This window comes from Podarcis erhardii, assembly GCF_964252035.2.
Source record: "Podarcis erhardii genome assembly, chromosome: 1".
Taxonomy (NCBI): domain Eukaryota; kingdom Metazoa; phylum Chordata; class Lepidosauria; order Squamata; family Lacertidae; genus Podarcis; species Podarcis erhardii.
This window is the reverse complement of record NC_138497.1, coordinates 77,105,916-77,129,804: the sequence shown is the minus strand read 5'-3', so window position 1 is coordinate 77,129,804 and position 23,889 is coordinate 77,105,916. Positions and strand designations below refer to the sequence as shown.

Sequence of the window (23,889 nt, the reverse complement as noted above, 5' to 3'; positions counted from 1 at the left end):
AATGGTACTTGTAGGCCCAGTATTTAAAAATTCTTCCCCAAAAACTCAATTTATCTCTAATGCAAACTTAGGTGTGACAGCAGGCAATAGAATTAAGTGGACACCAGTACTCAGTCTATTCTAAATGAACCATGTCAGACTGATTGTTCCAATACAAACAAAAGCAGAATGATGGCACTGTGGGTTGGTGTGAGTGGTGGACTTGATTCTGCAGCAGCTAAAACCTTCTTTGTTTTCTCTTAGATACTCTTCTGAGGCTAACACATTGGATCACACATGTGCATGCTGTAAGGAAAGCAAAACCAGCAAGAGGCAAGTGACACTGATGTGCCCTGATCGCTCCACCATTGAATATTCATACATCCATGTTGACTCATGTGAGTGTGTGACCAATCTATGTGATGTGAAGCCCAGCCCAACACCAGGAGAGCAAGAACAGCAGCAGCAGCAGGAAGAACAGCAGCAACAGCAGCAGCAGGAAGAGCAGCAGCAGCAGCAGCAGCAGCAGCAAGAAGAACAGCAGCTTGGCCAGAAATAAAAACAGGAGCCAGGACTGACCTAGACATTTTTTAAATGACCAACACCAATAATTAACAGAAGATAAATTAAAATGAATCTTGCTGTTTTGAAATAAAAAGTATCCAAGGCAGCAACTTGAACATACAGATGAATTTCTCTTCTTCTAAATCTACTCTTGGCAGAAAAGTATTTTCTTTTCTTTGGGGTGCCAAACAATTAGAAATTCTAGGTGACACTTTTCTTGGGGCAAGGCCTTTGTGAGACTACACTGTGCAGTTACAAATAACTTGGAGAGGAAAGTATTTGGCATGATAAAAGGTTAGGGTGGGAGACAAAAAAAAGGATTTTAGCTTGAACTCTTGTGTAGTTATGATGCCAATATTAACAAAGCATTGGTACAGACACTGGCATTTCTAATACACCCAGAAGAATTTCCTCCACCAAGTAGCACAAGCCAGCCATAACTTTGGAGCAGAAAGAGCTACTCATAGTGTCCAGTTCCATTACAGTTCCATTGGTCAACATGGTCTGTTCTCTATCACCTTTGCAAAAGTTAGATCTCACTTTCATAACTTGGTCAGGCTTTTTTGTGTTTTTTCCCCAAGTTCCTTTTTCTACAAACTTCAACCTCTCAAAGGCTGTGGGGCTATAATACTCAGATATTATTTGTAGATCTATTTTTGTACAAAAAAACTCCCCATGAAGTATGGCTGCTGCTGAAGAAGACTGTTTACATGATATCATCAGCATATTAATTGTATGAAGATCTGGATTTTTTAAAATATAAATGTTTACAAAATGAACATAAGATATATAGATATATTTGCCGAATTGTCATATGAAGAACTTTTTAAACTAAAGTAGTAAATATCAATAATATAAATTCTGTTCTAGGACAATGAATTATTTTTTAATGTTGTACCATTACTATTTATTTGTTTCTGGAAAATAGACTATTTTCTTCTGTATTAGCACCATCTGTCAAATGATGCCTGGTTGAGGGATATCTTTACCTTTTGCTGTTTTTATTTGTTTCTTAAAGAGAACAGTTTCAATGATTAATAAAATTTTAGCATTTTGCACCTGTTGTGTCATTCAGTTTATTTTTTTACTACTCTGATCTGCCTTTGTGATGTACACCAATTCAATGTGTCATTCAGTTTGACCAGCAGCCACTGTTTTCCCTCAGAAGTATAATGACCACAATCCTGGCATAGCAGTACACGTGATCACAATTCTGCCATAGCTGTTATGCCAGACCCCCATAGCTCAGATGTCAACTGGACCAGTTCGCATATTGGTCACTGCTCACCCAAATATAGCAATTTAAAAGCCACTGCATTAAAAAAAAGACCACACCAAAACAACTAAAGATCTTTGTGAACTGATGAAGCTTGCATCTTATACTGAAAGTTAAGAAGTTTATTTGGAGTACATACTGTCTGCTGCTGAGTTCTTGCTGATTTCCAAACATTCTGTTTATTGAGCATCCATCCTGATTTGCTTGCACAAAGTTCTCATGGAGTTTATGCAGCATTAGCATTCATTCTCATTTGTTTCTGTGGAGGTTATGAAGCATCCCAGCAAGCCATTATTATCGCACAGTTTCCAAAGCATTTTCCTTTCACTTTCCTTACTGCAAAATGACCAACATTTTTGGGATGCAGAATTGATGTGAAATAGTGCCAAATCCAGTATGTGATTTAATTCTACCTGTGAAACAGTGACAGCCTTGATGTGTCCTTAGTCACAAGCAAGGTGTCTCGGGTTTAGGCAACACAGACCAGATGTCAATCCAGATACAGTTGTAGGAAGAAATGCATTAAATGTTTTAAATGTACTTTCAGAGTTGGTTGCATTATCGACAACTATATGAAACACATAAAGAAGACAGCAAGAAAGGATTTAGTTATACTAGATCTAGGTTTCAAATGGAAGTGATTGAAGGGAAAGTGAAACTACTGAAGGCCGCATACAGCATACTATTAGAATGGGAGACGAAAGATGAAGAGGTAAAATCAGTTATGATTAAATGGGCACAAGATGTAGGTCACAACATTATGATGGAAGATTGGGTTAAATTATGGAAAACTGACTTAAAATTTACAGATTGTTCCCTATTGAAGGAGAATTACATGAAAATGATGTAATAATAATAATAATAATAATAATAATAATCTTTATTGTCATTGCCCCCTCTCGGGCACAACGAAAATTACTTGGCTGCTCCATCCACCCAGGTAGGGCACTCCACACAAAATCAAAACAACTATAAAAACACTAATTAAAACAATACAGTATAATACTGTACAGGTGGTACATAACACCAGTGCAGTTAGGGGAAATGTACAAAACTAGTTCAAATATATGTTGGAAGTGTAAGGAAAAGGAGGGGACATTTTATCATATGTGGTGGGATTGTAAGGTAATTAAAAAATTTTGGGAAATGATATACAACGAATTGAAGAAAATGTTCCATTTAACATTTGTTAAAAAACCCGAAGCATTTTTATTAGGGATTGTAGGGAAAGACCTGCCAAAAAAGTTGAAAAACATCTTCATGTATGCGACAACGGCCACGAGACTTCTGGTAGCACATGGATGGAAGACTGAAGAAACCCCAACTAAAGAATCATGGCAAGAAAAATTGATGGACTATGAAGAACTGGCAAAACTGACATATAAGCTATGGGACAAGGATAACTGTGACTTTAAGGATGAATGGGAACCCTTTACAAAGTATCTGAAGACGCAACAAAGCGAACTGGACTCCTTGTCAGGTTTTGAATAAATATTCACAAACTTTTTATTGACAATAATCAGCTAAATAGTTTGAGTATCTATACAACTTTGTAACATGCAGAAAACAGCATTCTTAGAGAAACCAAAGACTGGAACTGAGGGAAGTAAGGGGTGGGGTGTGGGTGGGTGGGTTTTGGGGGGGAGGGAGGAAAAATGGGGGGGAAACAAGGATGATATGTTTTTGGATAATATGTCTTGTTAAAATTTTGAATATTTTTTTTTAAAAAGTTTTAAATGTACAATTTGTTTTTAACAAACAGCTCTTGAGCTGTTCTGGTGAAAGGAGTTAGCAATACCGTTAGTGCACTGTACATATCAAGCAAAAAATTTCCAAAAGATGTTTCCATCACATGCTGGTGGAAGGGCACTAGAGGGCAGTGCATACACAATTTACCACAGTGTCACATTTCAAAAAGAATTGTCTGAAAGCGGACCGCTTTATGATTCAATTATATATTAAACTTAATAAACCAAAGTCTGATAGAAAAGGTCTATTCCAGACAGCACATATATCTTCTCAGGGTAATCCTTGGTACTGAACAGCCATTTGAGGGAGATCAGCAAAAAAACAGGGCCAAGATTTCAAAACCAATGGTTTACTAGGCAAAATAATTATATTCTAAACAGACATAATCTCATTACACTAGCAGATACCCAGAACAACTCAATTATTGCCAAAGAAATTGATTTAACAGTAGTTCTAAATTGTGTTCCACATTGTAGCTGGTGTTGTGCAATGGTTGCAGTTTGGATTAGGAGCTGGGAGACCTGGGTTCAAATTCCCACTCAGTCATGAAGCTGGGTGACCTTGGACCAGCCACTATCTCTCAACCCAACCCAACCCAACCCAACCCAACCCAACTCAACCAAACCCAACCCAACCCAACCCAACTCACAAGGTTATGATGATAAAATGGGGGAAGGGAAAGCTGTAGAGGCTACCTTGACTTTTTTGGCAAAAAGGAAGTATGTGAATGTAGTGGGATAAAAGCTTTGTTTTTAAGCCACATTGGTCTTGTGACTGAGCACAACTGAATCTCATGCTCAAGGCTTTTGCATAAAGATTCTGCAGCTACCCATGATTTCTCATAAGCTGTGTATTCATTTTTACAGATAGGTATCTGAAACAGGCAGCAGCTCTCTGAATATTATCTGATTCATAGAATCATAGAATCATAGAGTTGGAAGAGACCACAAGGGCCATCAAGTCCAACCCCCTGCCAAGCAGGAAACACCATCAGAGCACTCCTGACATATGGTTGCCAAGCCTCTGCTTAAAGACCTCCAAAGAAGGAGACTCCACCACACTCCTTGGCAGCAAATTCCACTGTCGAACAGCTCTTACTGTCAGGAAGTTCTTCCTAATGTTTAGGTGGAATCTTCTTTCTTCTAGTTTGGAACCATTGCTCTGTGTCCGCTTCTCTGGAGCAGCAGAAAACAACCTTTCTCCCTCCTCTCTGTGACATCCTTTTATATATTTGTTTTTTTTCCCCCGGAAATAAACGGGTGCAAAGTTTATTGTGATTTGTTGATCTGATTCAGGACATTATTTTCTTGGAGGACAGACACAACCTGTTGGAGTTAATGCAAATTTCTCCTGGATCAATATGCACCCATATCCTGGGAGCCTAACACTTTGTTGTTGTTGTTTTTTAATAATATTTATTGAACATTTTCGAATATTAACAAAAAAAAGAAAAGAAATAAAACATCCATTTTATAACCTTATTTTCATTAGCATCTTGCCAGGACTTCCCCACCCCACCCCCTCTTGTATTCCAATACCTTCAAATAGATTCAGCAAGTTCTTACCCCAAATTTTAAACTTATTATAGTTAACCCAATGTTAAGAATGTTTTTCCCTCCCCTAAAATCGACCCCTCTCCCTTCCACGAGTTCCCCTCTTTAATATGCAGAACAGATTAAAATAAAAGAAAATAGAACAAAGAATAAAGTATAATTTAACACCCTTTGGATTCCAAATTTTCCTCCCCCCTTTCCCGGTTGCGTTCCCCAATGTCCATCAATGCCTGTTGTCATCCTGGAGATCCCACATCTAGGCGGAAATCCTTCACAAGTCCACTTTGCTGTCTTTTTAATAGTCTTTGCCGTCTTTTTGATCATCTTTAGTTTCAAGCGTCCAATCTTGGAAAAGCTCTATCTCAAAAAGGTCCATTTTTTCCATCCAGATCTCTGTATTTAAGAGTAAAAACTCCAATTTTGTTTCTTTAGACCTTTCAAATCTGGATGTCCCAAATTCCTCTAGTTTCTTTTCCTGCTCTCCTGCAAAAATGTTCCAATTCCAAAAGCTTCTAAATCCCCTACAGAGGCTTTGTTATTCAGGAACAAAACTTTACGTCAAGTCCCTTCCATTCTTCAATAGATAAATCTATTGTCTCCTTTAGTGTAGAGACCTCTGTAGACAAAATAGTGTTCCATTTCTGCAGTTTCCCAGGAGATAAAAAGTCCAATTCAAATTCCATGCCAGCAATACTTGTAGTGTCCCACAGCCCCTCTAGAGGGATTATAATAACTCAGTTTCCTTCCAGATCGCACCCAACAGTCAAAGTAACTTGTTATTCCTTGTTTTAAACAATTTATATCTAATTTGTAACAAATGTAGCCGGCAAAGTCCTCATAACAAAGTTCTCTTTTTATTCTTCAGCTTTGACAGCTCCTTTGACAGCTGTCAAAGCCTCTGTTTCTCCTCTCCCGGCACTCTCGTGGATCGCTCCCGGTTCCCGGGGGGGGGGGTTGCATTTTAGCTCACGTTCTACTTTTCTCCTCCAGCCCAGTTTTATAATTTTCCATCGTGAAATTAGTGACTTTATCAAAATAAGGTAGCACTCGATCTTAGTTGTTAAATCCTTTGCTTTAAATCCTCTACGACAGGGAGGAGACGGACTTCCTTTTTGCACCTCCCCTGCTCGCTCCGAATTTAATTTTTTTCCCCTTTTTAAGTCCAGTTTCCAATTACTCACGGGTTGTTCTTTTTAATCCGAATTTTCAAGGGAAGAAGTCAGCGCTCTCCGCCAAATGGCATGCGGCTTCGCTCGGTAGGGGAAGCGGAGGACTCGTAGCACCCCCCCCCCGGCACCCGCTCCGCAGCCTTTAAAAAGGCTCCTTCGCTGGTCGGGGGGGCGCAAACGGTGCCCGCCGAGTCACCATGCCCATGGGTTTCAGCGCCCATGGTTTATGAGGGTCCCCGCGACGCCGACGCGGTAGAACCCAGCCCCTGCCGAGCAGGCTCCCTCCGGAGCTCGGTGGGAGTCGGCCATTCGGCGATGGTGCCAACCCGGAAGTCTCTATCCTTTTATATATTTGAACATGGCTATCACATCACCCCTTAACCTCCTCTTCTCCAGGCTAAACATGCCCAGCTCCCTTAGCCGTTCCTCATAAGGCATCGTTTCCAGGCCTTTGACCATTTTGGTTGCCCTCCTCTGGACACGTTCCAGTTTGTCAGTGTCCTTCTTGAACTGTGGTGCCCAGAACTGGACACAGTACTCCAGGTGAGGTCTGACCAGAGCAGAATACAGTGGCACTATTACTTCCCTTGATCTAGATGCTATACTCCTATTGACGCAGCCTTGAATTGCATTGGCTTTTGTAGCTGCCGCGTCACACTGTTGGCTCATGTCAAGTTTGTGGTCAACCAAGACTCCTAGATCCTTTTCACATGTACTGCTCTCAAGCCAGGTGTCACCCATCTTGTATTTGTGCCTCTCATTTTTTTTGCCCAAGTGCAATACTTTACATTTCTCCCTGTTAAAATTCATCTTGTTTGTTTTGGCCCAGTTCTCTAATCTGTCAAGGTCGTTTTGAAGTGTGATCCTGTCCTCTGGGGTGTTAGCCACCCCTCCCAGTTTGGTGTCATCTGCAAATTTGATCAGGATGCCCTTGAGTCCATCATCCAAGTCATTGATAAAGATGTTGAATAAGACCGGGCCCAAGACAGAACCCTGTGGCACCCCGCTAGTCACTCTTCTCCAGGATGAAGAGGAACCATTGATGAGCACCCTTTGGGTTTGGTCAGTCAGCCAGTTATAAATCCACTGAGTGGTAGCATAGTCAAGACCACATTTTACCAGCTTCTTTACAAGAATATCATGGGGCACCTTGTCAAATGCCTTGCTGAAATCAAGGTAGGCTACATCCACTGCGTTCCCTTCATCTACCAGGCTTGTAATTCTGTCAAAAAACGGGATCAGGTTAATCTGACATGACTTATTTTTCAGAAATTCATGCTGACTATTGGTGATCACAGCATTCCTTTCTAGGTGCTCACAGACTGTTTGCTTAATGATCTGCTCCAGAATCTTCCCTGGTATTGATGTCAGACTAACTGGGCGGTAATTATTTGGGTCCTCTCTTTTCCCCTTTTTGAAAATAGGGACAACATTTGCCCTCCTCCAGTCTGCCGGGACTTCGCCTGTTCTCCAGGAATTCTCAAAGATGACTGCCAGTGGTTCTGAGATCACATCTGCCAGTTCTTTTAATACCCTTGGATGCAGTTCATCTGGCCCTGGAGACTTGAATACATCTAAACTAGCCAAGTATTCTTGTACTATCTCCTTAGTTATTCTGGGCTGTGTTTCCTCTGCTGAATCATTTGCTCCAAATTCTTCAGGTCAGGCATTGTTTTCTTTATCGGAGAAGACTGAGGCAAAGAAGGCATTGAGGAGTTCAGCCCTTTCTGTGTCCCCTGTTTGTATTTCACCATCTTCTCCTCTGAGTGACCCCACTGTTTCTTTGTTCTTCCTTTTGCTACAAACTTGCCCATAAAAGCCTTTTTTGTTGCTTTTAACCTCTCTAGCAAGCCTGAGTTCATTCTGTGCTTTAGCTTTTCTGACTTTGTGTCTACACGTGCTGGCTATTTGTTTGAATTCCTCTTTGGTGGTTTTCCCCCTTTTCCATTTTTTGTACACATCCTTTTTTAATCTTAACTCAGTTAAAAGTTCTTTAGATAGCCACCCTGGCTTCTTTAGGCACCTTCCATGTTTCCGTCTCATTGGTATTGCCTGAAGTTGTGCTTTTACTATCTCCCTCTTAACAAACTCCCAGCCATCATGAACTCCCTATCCATGACATTCCGCTTTGTGGGGGGAGAACCAACTTAATCATGGAAGTTTTAGTTCAAGTAGCACAATGGTATATGCAACAACTATGATTTACCTGTCAGCTTACTATTAACCAATTGTACTTATGCAGAGCAAACACTAGAAGGCAAAATATTACATATTATTATGGGCATGTAGATACCTATTTCCTGACACACTATGTGGATTGGAGCGAATTCATTTTTTTAAAAAAGAAAAGTTTGTGCTCTGGTTACACTGGTACATTGGGGAGATGCAGGTGAACAGGCAGACAGTGAACCAATGGATTCCAGATGTAAGAAAGGAGGTTCCAACTTAACATCAGGAAGAACTTTCTGTTCAACACAGGAACAGACTCACTCAGGAGGCTGTGAACTCTCCTTCCTTGGAGGTTTTTAAGCAGAAGTTGGATGGCCACCTGTCATGGATGCCATAGTTGAAATTCCTGCACTGCAGGGGGTTGGACTAGGTGCCCCTTGGTGCCCCTTCCAACTCTACAATTCATTGATTCTATGTGTGAGGCAACTAGTGGTAGTTTATTGCTTACCTGTGCAGAACCCACTCCCCTTCCACACAAACACACACACACCAGCAGCACTCCTCTCCACCACATAGGACAACAGAGAGGTAATTGTACATCATCTTACCCCACTCATCCAGCCATCGAGGGATAAGGTTGTCCTGTAACATTCGTTATATGTAGCCTTACTCTGTTTTTGGCCTAGATTTTCTATAAAATGGAGAAGCCATCTACAAAGAAAAAAACACGCTCTCTGCAAAATAAGGAAAGTGTGGGTTGATAGTACTCTATTCTCAGGAAATTAAGACAGTTAAAACCATGTGTCATGTTGCATTTCTTTGGAAAAAAAACAAACAGTGTGGAGCATAATCCTATGCACATTTACTCAGAAGTAAGCCCCACTGGGAGCTTACTCTCAAGGAAGCTCATAAGGTATTATTAAGGCTAGGGAAAGGAAGCAAAAATAATAACAAAAAATAACAATGGGAAAAAGCTCATTTTCTTTGGTTTCTGGAATGAGAAATATAATAATAAGGTTGATTTATAGTCATTGCTGCTTTAAAATCCCATTGGGAGAACAGGATGCTGGACTAGAAGGGCCACTGGCTTTCTTATATGAGTGAACTCTCCTTCCCAAAGTGCAGATCAACACTGACAAAACTAGACAGTTGTTGATCACTGCTGGCAACATTAAGATGAACACTGCCATCAAATGCACAGTCACCTGACAAGTTAACATCAGGACACGGACACAGAGCATTTCTAAGACTTGGAATGTATGAGTATGCAATATATATATATATTTGTTGGCCTTTCAAAAGGGAATATCTCCCCGAGGTGGCAATAGTACCATGAGCACTGGCACTGTCATGCTTTAACTTACCATTCCAATATTGCACAATAAAACCACCTGTTTCCTTTTCATGGTGTTGCAATTTGTTTGCTTTAGCAATCAGTTTAAAAGCTACTGCTTACCCAAACGATTATTTCTCAGATTTCTTTTCCATGACATTGGAAGACTGTGTGTGACCAGCTCCTGTATCAGTATTTACATCAGTATGAAGTTTCTTGTGACATTTAATATATCTGTCAGAAAACTCATAAAAGATCTTTGTTCTAGCAGCCCAAGAAACTGAAACTATTAGGACAGAAATACCCAATGTAGTGCCCTCCAGAAGTTTGGACTACAACTCCCATCAGCCCCAGCCAGCATGGACAATGGTCATGGATGATGGGAGTTGTAGTCCACAACATCTGGAGGGTGCAATTCCCAGCACCCTTAACAAAGTACAGGTCTCAGGATTCTTTTGGGGGAAAGCCATGGCTGTTAAAGTTGTTTAAGGGTGCTTTAAATGGATGGTGGAGAAGTGATCCTGGATTAGGAGAAATGAAGGTGTCTACTTCAGGTAACAACCACCTAAAAGATCATTCCCCTTTCAGACACCCAAGTGATAGCTGCCCCCTGCAGAAGAGAGCTTCCTGCAGATTCCACCTTATTGAGAAGTCTGTTTCGTGAGATAGAGAAAATGGTCTTTTTGTGTGGTGGCAGCTGCGCTTTAGAATTCCCTCTTGTCAGATATTCGGCAACAACTTAGAACCACCTGTAAGTAAGAGATATAACTAATATGAGAGCAAAATATCTGTAAATATAATGAGATTTGACACCACTTGTATTATTGCAGAAAATTATGCTGTGATTTTTTTTTAAAAAGGTTGATTAATAATCTGCCTTTTAATAAACTGATCAGTTCATTAATAGATTAAATTTGTACATTACCAAGACTTTAACAGACATGCCTTTTTGAGGTATTGTTGGTAGTTACTACTAATTAAATGAAAATTGTTGCTAATCTTTGTCAGAAGAAAGGGCCCATTGTGACAATGTTTTATTTTTATTAGGTATCACAGTTAATGGTCAGAACTACTATAGCTGGAACAACAGATGTGTGCTCTGAATGTTCACCCCCACCCATTAAAATTTGACTTTGCCAGTTAATTGCCTCCCGTTTTTAATTAAACTTTATTATTTAATTAAACTTTATTATTTCGTGCTATTGGTACGTCAAAAAAAATCAACAACATCAATATTTAAAGTATCGACAAATTAGACCAATTAAAAATTGAAACCCTAGTTAAAATAACCCTGAATTACCTTCCCCAAGGATATCACATTGCTTACAATTATAGGACAGCAGTGCCATGTAGCCATCCAAAACCTATTCCCTGGCATCCAGTCCACAATCTATTGCTAGGTACTATGTATTACTTAACAAAAGAGACCATTCATGTAATACAAAGTGCTCAGTTCCAACTTTGTTGTTTCTACCTGTTGCTCTTTTTACTGGGAGGGCTGACAAAAGCACCTTCATTAGCTGCAAAGTGTTACCGGGATCCTTCTGGAGACTGCCACCCCTCAAATTTTAGGGAGTTTTGCTACTATATTGGCATTGACTCAGTACAGCTCTCCTTTTTCCAGCCGTCTGTCACTAAGAGCTGGTTTACATCGAATATGCTTCCTGTTATACCAGCAGAGGCCGCCATTGTGGCACTGCCCACCTGGCTTCTTAATATTGTGCATTGTGGCCAGTTACAGGGAGTTTGACACAGTGTCGGCGCAGCAGCAGGAGCAGTGGGTTGTCTCTAAGCCCCAGCACCACACTGAGCTGCCTGCTACTTCACCTCACTTCCTCTTCGTAACTGGCAGTGACTCATAGTGAGAAAGGATGGCTCACCCACACTGCCCCATCAGCCAGTACTATGCATATCCCACAAGTGTCCTGGAAAAAACCGAGGCACCCTGTCCCCCCCCTCCCCCGCTAGAGAACAACGGTCATAGAATCATAGAATCATAGAATTAGAATCATAGAATCATAGAGCTGGAAGAGACCACAAGGGCCATCGAGTCCAACCCCTGCCAAGCAGGAAACACCATCAGAGCACTCCTGACATATGGTTGTCAAGCCTCTGCTTAAAGACCTCCAAAGAAGGAGACTCCACCACACTCCTTGGCAGCAAATTCCACTGTCGAACAGCTCTTACTGTCAGGAAGTTCTTCCTAATGTTTAGGTGGAATCTTTTTTCTTGTAGTTTGGAACCATTGCTCCGTGTCCGCTTCTCTGGAGCAGCAGAGTCATTTTGGGCAACGTGATCTCCGTACCCTCCAACATTTCTCCGATGTAAATAGGGACGTATTAAGGAAAAGTGGGACATTCCAGAATCAAATAAAAAACCGGGACGGCTTCTGTAAATCCAGGACTGTCCCTGGAAAATAGGGAGACTTGGAGGGTCTGGATCTCTCGTGATTTTGTGCCAAGATTTTGCCCAGGAAAAAAACAACACACTTTTTTCAGGGCCACAATCTCACATGGTGCACCAGTATACAAGTTTTGGGACATTGTGAGAGCACAGTGCTGAAAAAAGTGCATCTTCTGGGCTCTGTCACCTAACACGGGGCATATAGCTCACACAGGAAGATGTGTATCCCTGTTTGGGGACTCAGCATGTTGAAGGGTATGACTGTGTGATACGATTCTACTCCCCAGAGAACCACTGTTGAAAGTGAATTTGTATGATCATTTTCCCCCATAGTATTCTGGCAAAGTTCCAGCCAGATTGAGGTCCTATGAATAGCTCAACATGCCACACAGTTCACTTGTGGCCAAACTGAGAAATTATGTCTGCTCACCATGAAAAAACAGCAGCATAAATCTACCCTCAGTCTGATGAACATAGGAAACTGCCTTATACTTAGTCAGATCATTAGTCTTTCTAGGTCAGTACTGTCTACTCTAACTAGCAGTAGCTCTCCAGGATTTCAGACAGGGGTTTCTCCCAGGCTCCCAGTTCCGGCTGGAGATGCCAGGAATTGAACCTGAGATCTTTTGCATGCAAAACAGATGCTCAGCCACTGAGTTATGGCCCTTGTTTTGAAAAAACAAAACAAATTCTGAGCGGGTGTAGTCTTGAAGGAAAAGGGAAGCATACAAATTCTATGGGAGTTGAGTATCTTGTTGCTATGAAATCCTTTGCAAATCTCAGCAACATGTCAGAATGTGGGTGAAAACCTATTCAGTAATGGAGCAATGGACCAGTGGACCACAATTACCAGTAACAGAGACTGGTCAATTAGAGCAAATGGGGCACTGCTCCACCAACCTCAGTCTGCTCTAACTAGTCCCTCTTGCCTGACTTCTTACTTACAACCAGGCTGACAGCTTCCTCCTCCCTAGTCTCAGTTTTGCCCATGTAGAACTCAGCAGGGAGGAGGATGCAGACAAAACCAGAATTAGCTGGATCTGCCTGTAGTTAGCCCTGGCTCCACCCACTGTTGATCTCCCTGCCTTTCACCCTACCAGTCCCGGTGGGTACCAGGCACCCCTGGATGACAACTTTATCCTTCCTTTCATTATCTAGAAGCCAAGAGAAACATCAGCTTCTCTTTACATTGAAATTCTTTAATCAACTTCAGCTTGACTAGGTAGCAGTAAACTGGGCAAACAGAAATCACACAAAAGAAGCAGACAGACCTCCTGCCTCATGCCTACCAGCCTATTTGAGGTGTGGCGCTGGCTGCATCACAGTGTGACGTGCTTGTACACTGTGCCATGTTACCAAGGCTGAGTGCGTCAGCCAGGATCCACATGAAATCCTTCTCAAAATACGACTGTCAGGTGAAAAGATGATGAGATGAGCTATGGAAACGAGCTATATGTGGCAACCATGGGCGGAAGAGGAGGGGGAGTAATAAATCAGGCACCGAACTTTATTCCTCACACTTTGGTAGCAGTCAGAGTCCCAGGATGCAAGCAATGTCCCACTGAATGGCAAGATTCATATTAGTTCTTATGGTCCTGTATTTTACCCACTTTTTATTTTTATTTTTAAATTGAGACCATGGCCATGAAATGAAACTTGAAATGCTCACTAACAGAGATTGTGTGATAATGAATTCATTCTTCATGTCATCTTATCCCCTTGCCTTTGCAATAACAGTGTTCCTTTATACAGCATTAATAATTAGTAAAGATTCCTTCTCAGTTGCTGCCTCGTAAGGTCAGATAAGAAAATACTTGCACTTTACAGCTTCTCTGAAGTAGGACCCTCTTTGGTTCTAACCTCTCACTGTGACATATATGCAGTCACAGTGCTTCACTAGAGACTAGGCTCAGTGGCAGAAGCTGCCTCTATTATAAGTAAGGTGTGTGTCATCATGGTCAGGTCTGACATCGCCAGGAACAGGAGTACAGTGCTTGGTGCACCGGCAGCAAGCCTCAACTGTTCAAAAGTGCTCCTGGCCGCTGCTGAAACCTACGCATCTGGGTTCAGGGCTGAATCCAAGAGGTACCCTCAAGTTGCAAATCCGAGTCCTCAAATGGAGTGACTCCCTCTGAAACAGGTTGAACCCCTATTTCCCAATCTGATGTTATTTGTAACCATAAGTCTTTTGGTTTTACTCCTGACTTTTTTGCTTGCTCCAACATTACTGTTTGGTTTATATCAACTATTTCTATATTTATTGCATGCTGCACACAAAAGTCTTCAAGTGACTCACACTTTATCTACAGCACAGATAAAAATAATACATTACAATAAAAACGTAAAACGGTTCCTTAAAAAAAAAGCAGAAAAAGCTTGAGTATGGGTAGTTTTTTTTCTGCTTTGATTCCCCCACCCCATTTTGGCTTGAATGTATATTTAATTTTTGCTTGTTTGTTTGTTTGTTTGTTATGGTTCACTTAGGAGCTGCCTAGAGTGCCTCTTATTGAGGCAGAAAGGCAAGATAGATTTTTAAAACCAAAACCAAAAAACAAATAAGCACTGTGGAAGGTGAAGGCATGAGGACAGCCTGGGAAAATTCCTATGGAAAAGGCCAGCCCTGCTGCACATTCAAGACTTCTCTTCCCCTCCCATCACATTTCCCCCATATTGATTTTTGAACTTTGAGTTTTATTGTTATTCATGCTTTTATACTGTATTTTATGCTGCTTCTATATTGTATTACAATATAGAAGTGTTTTAAATTTGTTGTTTTTCATCCTGAGCCCGGTTTTCTGAACCAGGAAGGGCGGGGTATAAATAAAAAATTATTATTATTATTAACACATGTACAAAAAAGTCGTGCAGGGGGTGGCCTTGAGTGGGCATTTCCCATCAAACTTCTGTATTTTCAAGTATTGTTCCTGGCTGAAGGGCTCCCCAAGAAACTTGCCTTTGATCCCTTCCCTGTCATGATTTCTAGGAAAGATACCTTTCTTCAGGCTTGGCGGGGATCAAGAGAGAAGAATTCCAATTGTAAATGAAATCATTATTTTAGCCACCAGCAATGATCAAGAAATGTCACTTCAAAAGTGTCTCTGAGATACAAGGATGTCAGCACACCGCCTCCAAGATAAATAAAATCCGCCTGCGTGACATTTTATTTTTCACAGCCTTCCCAGCACAGTGATACAGAACAAATTCTTCAAAGAAGGGGAGGATATAAGCAGACTTAGTTTCACACAACTCCACATGAAACAAGGTGCTCTGCACAAATGATTACACTGGGCATTCTTTATGGCAATTATCTTATTATCCACATGCTATATTTTACAGCAAAGTGGAGTTTATGGAAATGCTTTGTTATAGCTTGCCAGGAGTAAAATTACACACTGCCCAATACTAGCAGTTTGCCCTTTGAGGATGTCAACATGTAGGCAGAATTATAGAATGGTAGAGCTGAAATAGATCCTTGGGGTCTTCCAGTCCAACGCCCTGAAATGTATGTTCACCTGTGGAGATCTACAGATTAGGATCAGTCATTGTGCCCAATGATAGGGGTGGAGCAAGGAGTGAGGCCTCATCCCCTGGCAACCAGATGATGCCCCCTTCTTGCAAGTAACATGTGCAGGAGGATTGGGCATGGTAGCCCAGGCATTGGTAATCTCCAAATTGGATTACTGCAATGAGCTGTATGTGAGCTTTCCCTTTAAGATTGGTCTGGAAGATGCAGCGAATACAGAATGCCACAGCAAGGCTGTTAAAGGGGTTTTCCTATTGACCATGCGTAACACCTGCATTGAAAGAAGTTCATTGGCTGCTGATATGTTACTAGGCCAAGGTAAAGATTATACTATTGTCATGTGATGTCCTGAAAAACCCGGGACCAGATTACTACCAAGAACACATTACCTTGTATTCCTCTGTCAGGTCTCTTCAACCCTTGAGAGAGTAGAACCATTAAATTCAATGGACTTAAGTAACTTACTTCTTGCCAACAAAGGCAGCCTAATATTTCACTACAAAACTTTTTTGTAGCATACCCTTCCAAATTCTAATCAACAGCAGGCATAATTTTATTTATTCTTTAATACAAAGCAAACTATCTATTAATCGATCATTTAATATCAGTGAAGTTAATTCAACTACAGTTACCAAAAATGTTGAATAGTTTTGTAACTATTGCTCTATATCCGGGTAGCTAATCCTTTCTTGTGCAAGGAGGAAGTTGGCACATCAATATCTGCTCCCTGTCTTCAGGATGCCAGTCTTCCAAGATCCTCTGACAAAAAGCATTTTTAAAAATATCCACAGTACCAAGCTAACATGCAAAACTGGCACACCTTGGCTGTCATCTGGAATTAGTAAGAGTCCACCTGTATGTAGGGGGCTTGAGAGTGATCTCCCCAGGTAACAATTCACAGGTAAACCCTCTGAGTGAATGAGTTGCATCTTCTTATCTTGGCATGGATTCCAGGTTATTTCAAATGCTTGTCCAAGAGAAGGTGTACATACTACTCTGGATTATAACTGGCAGAAAAACATTCTGCACATGCTATGAACTAAAGCCACAAAATGGAACCTACTGCAGTGAAGTTGATGCAATCCTTGATTTGTTGCATTTAGGCTGAGGTGCACTCATGTAGGGCAGAGATGAGCAATCTGTGACTCTCCAGGTGCTGCTGGACTATAATTCTCATCTTTCATAACCATGCTGCCTCAGGCTGATGGAAGTTGAAGTCCAACAACTTCTGGAGGGCCACAGGTTCCCCACCCCTGAGCTGGAGAATCTAGGCATTATTAGCAATGTTACCCTGGAACATTTATCTACACTATTGAATAGCTACCTAATCCTACAAGGCAGAGCAAACAAAGCAACATACATACATGCACAACCATTCCATTCTTTCCCCCTTAATGTGCAAATATTAGCTAAAATGATGCTAACTGAATGGTTACACCCCAAAGAATGTTTCACCAGGCGACAAGGTTCTTCTAAATGCTATATTCTGCCCCCAACACCCAAAAATTATAAATTGCATGTGCATTCCATTAAGACATAATTTTAAGAGGCCATAATTCCAATCTGGAATGATGTTCAGGATACTGTAAACCCAGCTGCAGTATAATGGACATGGGTGGACAAAAGAATTAGAGTTGGATAAAACATATATTAGTAGTTTCCTCTCCTGCTGTCTCCCCTTCTTTCTGCCTCATGTTGTATTTCAGTAGACATTGGGGATTGGGGAAGGCAAAGTTAGGGAGGACTTTGTTAACCCTTGCAGCATCAAGATGGAGATACTGGTTTTATATAGAATTCTCTTGCCTGTCATCAGCATATTGAACTGTTGATTGCTTTAATGGAATTTCACTAGCAGATCTGAGAACTGAATTTGTGTCACTGTTTATACTGCAAAGTCTTTCATAGCATAGCAAATTATAAAAGAGTCAGTTTGCCAGCATCTTGTTAACAACCCAGTGATTAGTAGAAGCCAGCATGGATTTGCCAAGAACAAATTCTGCCAGACTATTCTTATTTCTTTCTTTATTACTAGCTTAGTGGGCTGTTGGAATGCTTTGGACGTAATTTCACTTGATTTCAGCAAACCATTTGAGAACGTTCCCTGTGGTATTTTGGTTAAGGAAACTGGTTAATTGTAGGTTAGAGGATAATTCCATCAGGCGGAGCCACAGCTGATTGGAAAACTGCACTCAACATGATCAGCAGTAAGGAAAAAAGACCTATGAGGAAATGTTGCTAGAAATGGCTTAATCTGGAGAAAAGACTATTAAAGGAGGATATGATGGCGCTCTCTAAATACCTGAAGAACTGTCATGTAGAAGAAGGCAAAGATTCACTTTCAGCTGCCCCAGGGAGCATGACTAGTTCCAAGTGACAGGAGGATAGATTTTGTTTCAAGAATAGAAGTTCTAAAGAGTTCCAATTGAAGAATGGAACCAATTGCCTGGGGATGCAGTGGACATCTCTTTTCTGGGGGGGTCTACTACCCCTGGATTTCTGGCACTCAGCAGGGTGGGCAGGCAGGATAGATGGTTTACAAACACCCCTCCTGCTCTATGATTCTATGTCATGGGTAGGCAAACTAAGGCCCGGGGGCGGGATCTGGCCCAAATGCCTTCTCAATCTGGCCCGTGGACGGTCTGGGAATCAGTATGTTTTTACATGAGTAGAATGTGTCCTTTTATTTAAAATGCATCTCTGGGTTATTTGTGGGCCATAGGAATTTGTTCTCCCCCCAAAAAATATATATATAGTCCAGGTCTGAGGGACAGTGAACCGGCCCCCTGCTGAAAAAGTTTGCTGACCCCTGTTCTATGTTAACAAACATGAAAATCAAAGTGAAAAAGCAATCCCCCCAACAGCTAGGATTATTTGTTCCTGTGGTTTGTAATACAATCACTTCTGGTTATACTAATACAGCAGCATTTATATGCATACACATAAAGAAAGCTTATGGTGAGCAAATATTAGATAGATTAAAGGGTAGTTTATAGTTCCACCCAAAAGCAAAACTTGGTCGCGTGAGATCCTGTTGACATTCTAACAGACTTTGAAAGAAAACAGAAGCATGTTAATACACTGAAAGCCATGGTTGCTCTGTACCTTCTTTCCACTGGAATAATAATGGCATCTCCATTCAAAAGTCCACTCCATAGTTAGCAATGGTTTTATAAGTGTATGCATGTATAACACAGGTCTTTGGGGGCTGTAGTGCTCCAACAATAATATGAGTTCTCTAAAGCTCTATCATTGTGCTACCCATATGTAGTAAGGTAAAGGGGTAAAGAAGGATTGGGGCCACACCATTGGCACCACGCTGACGCTATGTGGCCATCTTAGCCACATAATTTTTGGATGTTGAGCATGCACATTTGTAAAGGAACCCCTTCAGACGAGCAGCTGTTCACAAATCGGGGATTCCCTGAGATTAGGACCCAGAAGTTCCTCTTCAAATGTCCAGATACAACATACTGTCTTGGCTCCCACCCAAAACATGACAGCAGGTGCATTACATATAAGTAAGGGATACTTATTACAGCAGATTCAGTGGCATGGAAAGAGCCAAATACAGTACAGGGACTCCTACAAGATATAGGGTTGTAAGTTTTGGGGGTCACATATCCTCTTTTCTCTTCTCCCTGAGAGAACGCCGGGCGTGTCTCCACCTCCAAATCCTCCCACTGTGGCACATCAGACCACACCCTGGAGTCATCCCTGCCCCCTGGTGGGGAAGCATCTGCCACAGTCTCTGGCAGTCGCCTCTCCATAGGCATGGAAGAGGAAGCATCTGGGATTCCTTCTTCAACAGTAGAGCTTGGCACATCCAGAGGTTGGTGGGAGGGAGGTTCTATCAACTGGATTCTACTCTGTTGTCTCATGCCCTCTACCTCCCATTCTTCAAGTGCATGCTGCTCCTGGTCTGAATCAGAGTACTCCATGGGAATTATGTCATATACAGATGCTGAGGGACATAAGAACATAAGAAGAGCCCGCTGGATTAGGCCAAAATGGCCCATCTAGTCCAGCATCCTGTACTCATAGTGGCAAGCAGATTCCTATGAGAAACCAGGAAGCAGGATTCAGGTAGAAGAGCACTCTCCCCTCCTGTGGTTTCTAGCAAGTGGTATTCAGAAACATTGCTGCTGCCAAATGAAGTGGCAGATTCAGTCCATCAGGGGTAGGGACAGCAAACTGGCCCTGCTGCTTCTGTGTGTGAATGCCCTACATAGAAGTAACTGATGAGCAGGGCCATAGAATTATCCTGTTTTAAAGTCAGCTGTCTAAAGCACCAGCCTTAATAGAATAGAACCTCCATGCTCAGAAGCAGTATACTTCTACATACCAGATGCTGGCTGTGTGTTTTCTATAGACACTTTGTTGCCCACACTGTTATAAATAGGGTACTGGTTTAGAGAGGGCTATAGGAGGCATAGGCAACCTCGGCCCTCCAGATGTTTTGGGACTACAACTCCCATCATCCCTGACCACTGGTCCTGTTAGCTAGGGATCGTGGGAGTTGTAGTCCCAAAACATCTGGAGGGCCGAGGTTGCCTATGCCTGGGCTATAGGATTCCTGAAAGGGGCTATCCAATTGGAGTGCTCCTGAGAGACTGGTGTCTATCCTGTGATTATCTAATATGCAGGCCAGTCTTGAAGGTTTTCCTTAGATCCCACTGCAGGTGTATGGGTTGGGAGAAGGCAAGATTGGGAATGTATGGGAATGTAAGCAACAGCAGTCAAGAACAACAGTGGGAAGCTAGGCAACAAGGGTGTGCCGGATGCTCCCTTAATACTGAATTAACATTAAGAAAATCTTCAGTTTGTCACATGCATTCCACTGACAGGAGATGATAATAAAACATTTACTTTCTGTCCCTCAACTGGGCATACCAGCCAACAGCTAAACTTGTAAGCAGAGTTGCAGAGAAAGACAAAGGCATCATCGGGAGAAAGGCGCTTCTCTATATTGTTCTTGGTCACTCTTACATAATTACCAACAATTCTCTATGTCAGTCACCCAACATTTTGTCACACTTCAGGGTGACCAAGCAACACAACCCACAATTTGACTATGTGGGTGGGGACAAGTTTGATTTTGAACTGCTGGGATCTCCAATTCCAATGAATGGTTGCCTTTTCTTCCTGTGGGGGAATGCTGCACTTCAGAATGTTACAGTGGGAGCAAAACATGCCCCACCCACTGACAGTGGGTGGCTTAGTATCTTTGGGGCTATGATGATGGGAGAGCAATATCCTTCCTTTCTATTCTAAAGGCAAGCTCTTAGCTGTGAGGAAGGAAGTGCCATGTTTCAGGCCCTGTCCCCTAAATAACTAAAATTCATACATTAATAGAAACCATTTTGGACGCCATGGATAAACTTCCCCCTTCCTAAAATATTGTTTAAGTGCAAATTTTGTAGTTTTGGAAAATGTTCTTCTTTGGTGAATTATTAAGGCCACTCCTCCTTTTAAAGAAATGATATTGTGAGGATAATTAACTTCTACTGAAATGAGGATCAAGATTTATTGACCTCAAGGTAAATATATTCCCAGGGAGTGTTAAGGTCAAGCTGTTCCTTGAGGTACCATAAATCTTGGTTGGAATAGGAAGTCAGGTCATCCATAATATAATACACACACAGTAAGAAGTCTGAACAATTCACCGATCAACAGATCTGTACTTTATTACAGCAGCCTGGGCAGAAGAAAACTGACGAGGTCTACATACTATCCTTTCTTCTGTTCATTCTACCTCTGTTCCTGTCACACCCTCTCTCATTCTGTTGTTTGTGGGGGAAAGTCTGACATTCTGTTTTGTACCTGGCATCTAGCTATCCAACTTTTTTTAAAAAATATATATTTTATTAAGGTTTTTAAACATAGATTCAAAGATAAAGAACAATGTAACATCTATCATAACATACTTTCTTAACTTCATAGGACTCCCTCACATCTCCCGCTCCCATTTGCATCATTGTCAATTCTTGCCCACAATTTATCATCTTGTTTACAATCTTGTATCACACTCCTTTAACTATAGTCTATTAATTCTCCAATAGGTTTATAATTTATCCTCAGCTTACTTATCATCTTAGTTCCATCTAACTTAGTGGTGCACAATTATTTATGATCTAGCATCCTTTCTTAACATTCAACCAAATTACAATGTTTATTTAAATAAATCTTAAATTTTTTCCAGTCTTCTTCAACCCTCTCCTCTCCCAGGTCTCGGATTCTGCCAGTCATCTCGGCCAGTTCCATATAGTCCATCAGTTGCATCTGCCACTCTTCCAGGGTGGGTAGATCTTGAGTTTTCCAGTTCTTGGTGATGAGTATCCTTGCTGCCGTTGTTGCATACAAAAAAAATGTTCTGTCCTTCTTTAACACCTTCTGGCCGACAATACCCAGAAGGAAGGCCTCTGGTTTCTTAGTAAAGGTATGCTTAAATACCTTTTTCAGTTCATTATATATCATTTCCCAGAAGGCCTTCACCTTAGGGCGGGTCCACCAGAGGTGAAAGAATGTTCCTTCATTTTCTTTACATTTCTTTACATTATCAGACAAATGGTATATCTTGGCAAGTTTAACTGGGGTCATGTACCATCTATATATCATTTTCATAACATTTTCCTTCAAAGCATTACATGCAGTGAAGTTCAGCCCAGTGGTCCACAACCTTTCCCAGTCCTCAAACATAATGTTATGCCCAATGTCCTGTGCCCACTTTATCATAGCCGATTTAACCATTTCATCTTGTGTGTTCCATTTTAACAGCAAGTTATACATTCTTGAAAGTACCTTAGTTTTAGGTTCTAACAGTTCTGTTTCCAACTTCGATTTCTCCACCTGGAATCCTAACTTTTTATCATTTTTAAAAACTTCTTTAATCTGAGCATAGTGTAACCAGTCTCGCACTTTATCCTTCATTTTCTCCAAACTCTGCAATTTCCAATTGTTTCCATCTTTTTCTAATATTTCCCAATATTTTGGCCATTTGGCCTCCATATTGGGTCTTTTGGGCTGCCTTCTTGCAATGCTGCTACTTTGATTCAAATTTAATTGGTACGAAAATGACAACATTTCTATATCCATGTGCTTTCTGTGATTGATATCTTAGCAATTTGGATTCAATTAAAAAAGGTTTGTTGGCTAAAAGTGGATATTTTTTATTATGGAAGAAATGTTTTTCATCCATGGATATCTTCCATCTGTTTACAGAAATGTTAATTGTAATGTTTGTTAGCTTGTTAACATGGATTTTGATATTATAAAATGAATAAACATATATGTATGTGTGAATTTTGTTGTTGTACCCATATATTGAAATGTTCTCAATTGCTGGAATAGGGCAGGTGAACAGGAGACAATGAGAAGCACAGGCAGGGTCAGAGGTCTTTAGGGTTGACAGTAGGCTACTTGCTGGAGTGTGGGCCTCAGCAGGTGCCCAACAATATAAGCCTCTGGTGCTGGTTCTGCTTCTGTGTTCATAAGGCACTAATGCTCAATATCTTATATTTTCCAGTTCTCATCTATTTTCCTGTGAGTGATATGCCCTGAAACATGTCTCATATGATGCTTCTCTATTGTCCTGGGAACTGATCTAGAGATGTACAGTACACAGAGCTGCCAGCTACCAATTGCTTTATTCCTCAAAAAAAAGCTTGGTGATGCAGCTCCCTAGCCAACCAATGTTTACAAAAATGTATATCTTTGGGGAGAGAGTGTGTGTACAAATGCATATATTAGTGAAAATAGCACATAAAAATGCATTTAATTAGAGGAAACAACTTGCCAATTTTGTACATTAGTCAAAACTGCATAAATGCAAAACTGTCTTTATTGGGAGAAATTCATACTTAAATGCTGGCAAATCTTTGTGAGGGTTTTTTAAATAAAAAAAAATAAACTGCTGCAGAAACGTGGATAACTGAATTTAAGATGGGGAAAATGAGAAGTTGAGAGATGAAAAAGTTGCAGGTCTTTCCTGTAACATGAGAGCCAAGCATAGCAGTAGCTATAGAATATTGTCCACATGCCAAAAGGTAGGAATGTGCCTCCTGGAATTGGCTCTCGGGAGCACTGAGCACTAGGCAGTACAATCCAATGCATGCTTGACTTTGTTTCAAGTTATCTCAGTTGAAAACATTAAATCTAAGATGACAGCCAGCTTA

General features: G+C 41.1%; 1 protein-coding gene and 1 long non-coding RNA gene across 3 annotated transcripts in view; one reads left to right on the top strand and one right to left on the bottom strand.

The window, feature by feature from the left end:
- MUC5AC (mucin 5AC, oligomeric mucus/gel-forming) overlaps window positions 1–1,601 on the top strand; it is a 61,160-nt gene extending 59,559 nt beyond the window's left edge. The window contains exon 50 of the mRNA XM_081854671.1: window positions 244–1,601. Within this exon, the coding sequence (XP_081710797.1) occupies window positions 244–538 (295 nt within the window). The 3' untranslated portion in view covers window positions 539–1,601. The remainder of the gene's footprint in view (window positions 1–243) is intronic.
- The window catches only part of LOC309337840, a 138,933-nt gene that overhangs the window by 44,620 nt on the left and 70,424 nt on the right, over window positions 1–23,889 (bottom strand). The window contains exons 4-5 of one of the 2 annotated variants that reach the window (XR_014154549.1): window positions 9,068–9,170; window positions 1,197–2,155 (exon numbers count right to left, since the gene is read on the bottom strand). The exons of the other annotated variant lie outside the window; for it this stretch is intronic. This is a non-coding gene — a long non-coding RNA (uncharacterized lncRNA). Of the gene's footprint in view, window positions 1–1,196; window positions 2,156–9,067; window positions 9,171–23,889 lie in introns of those variants that run through there. 2 annotated transcript variants of the gene reach the window in all.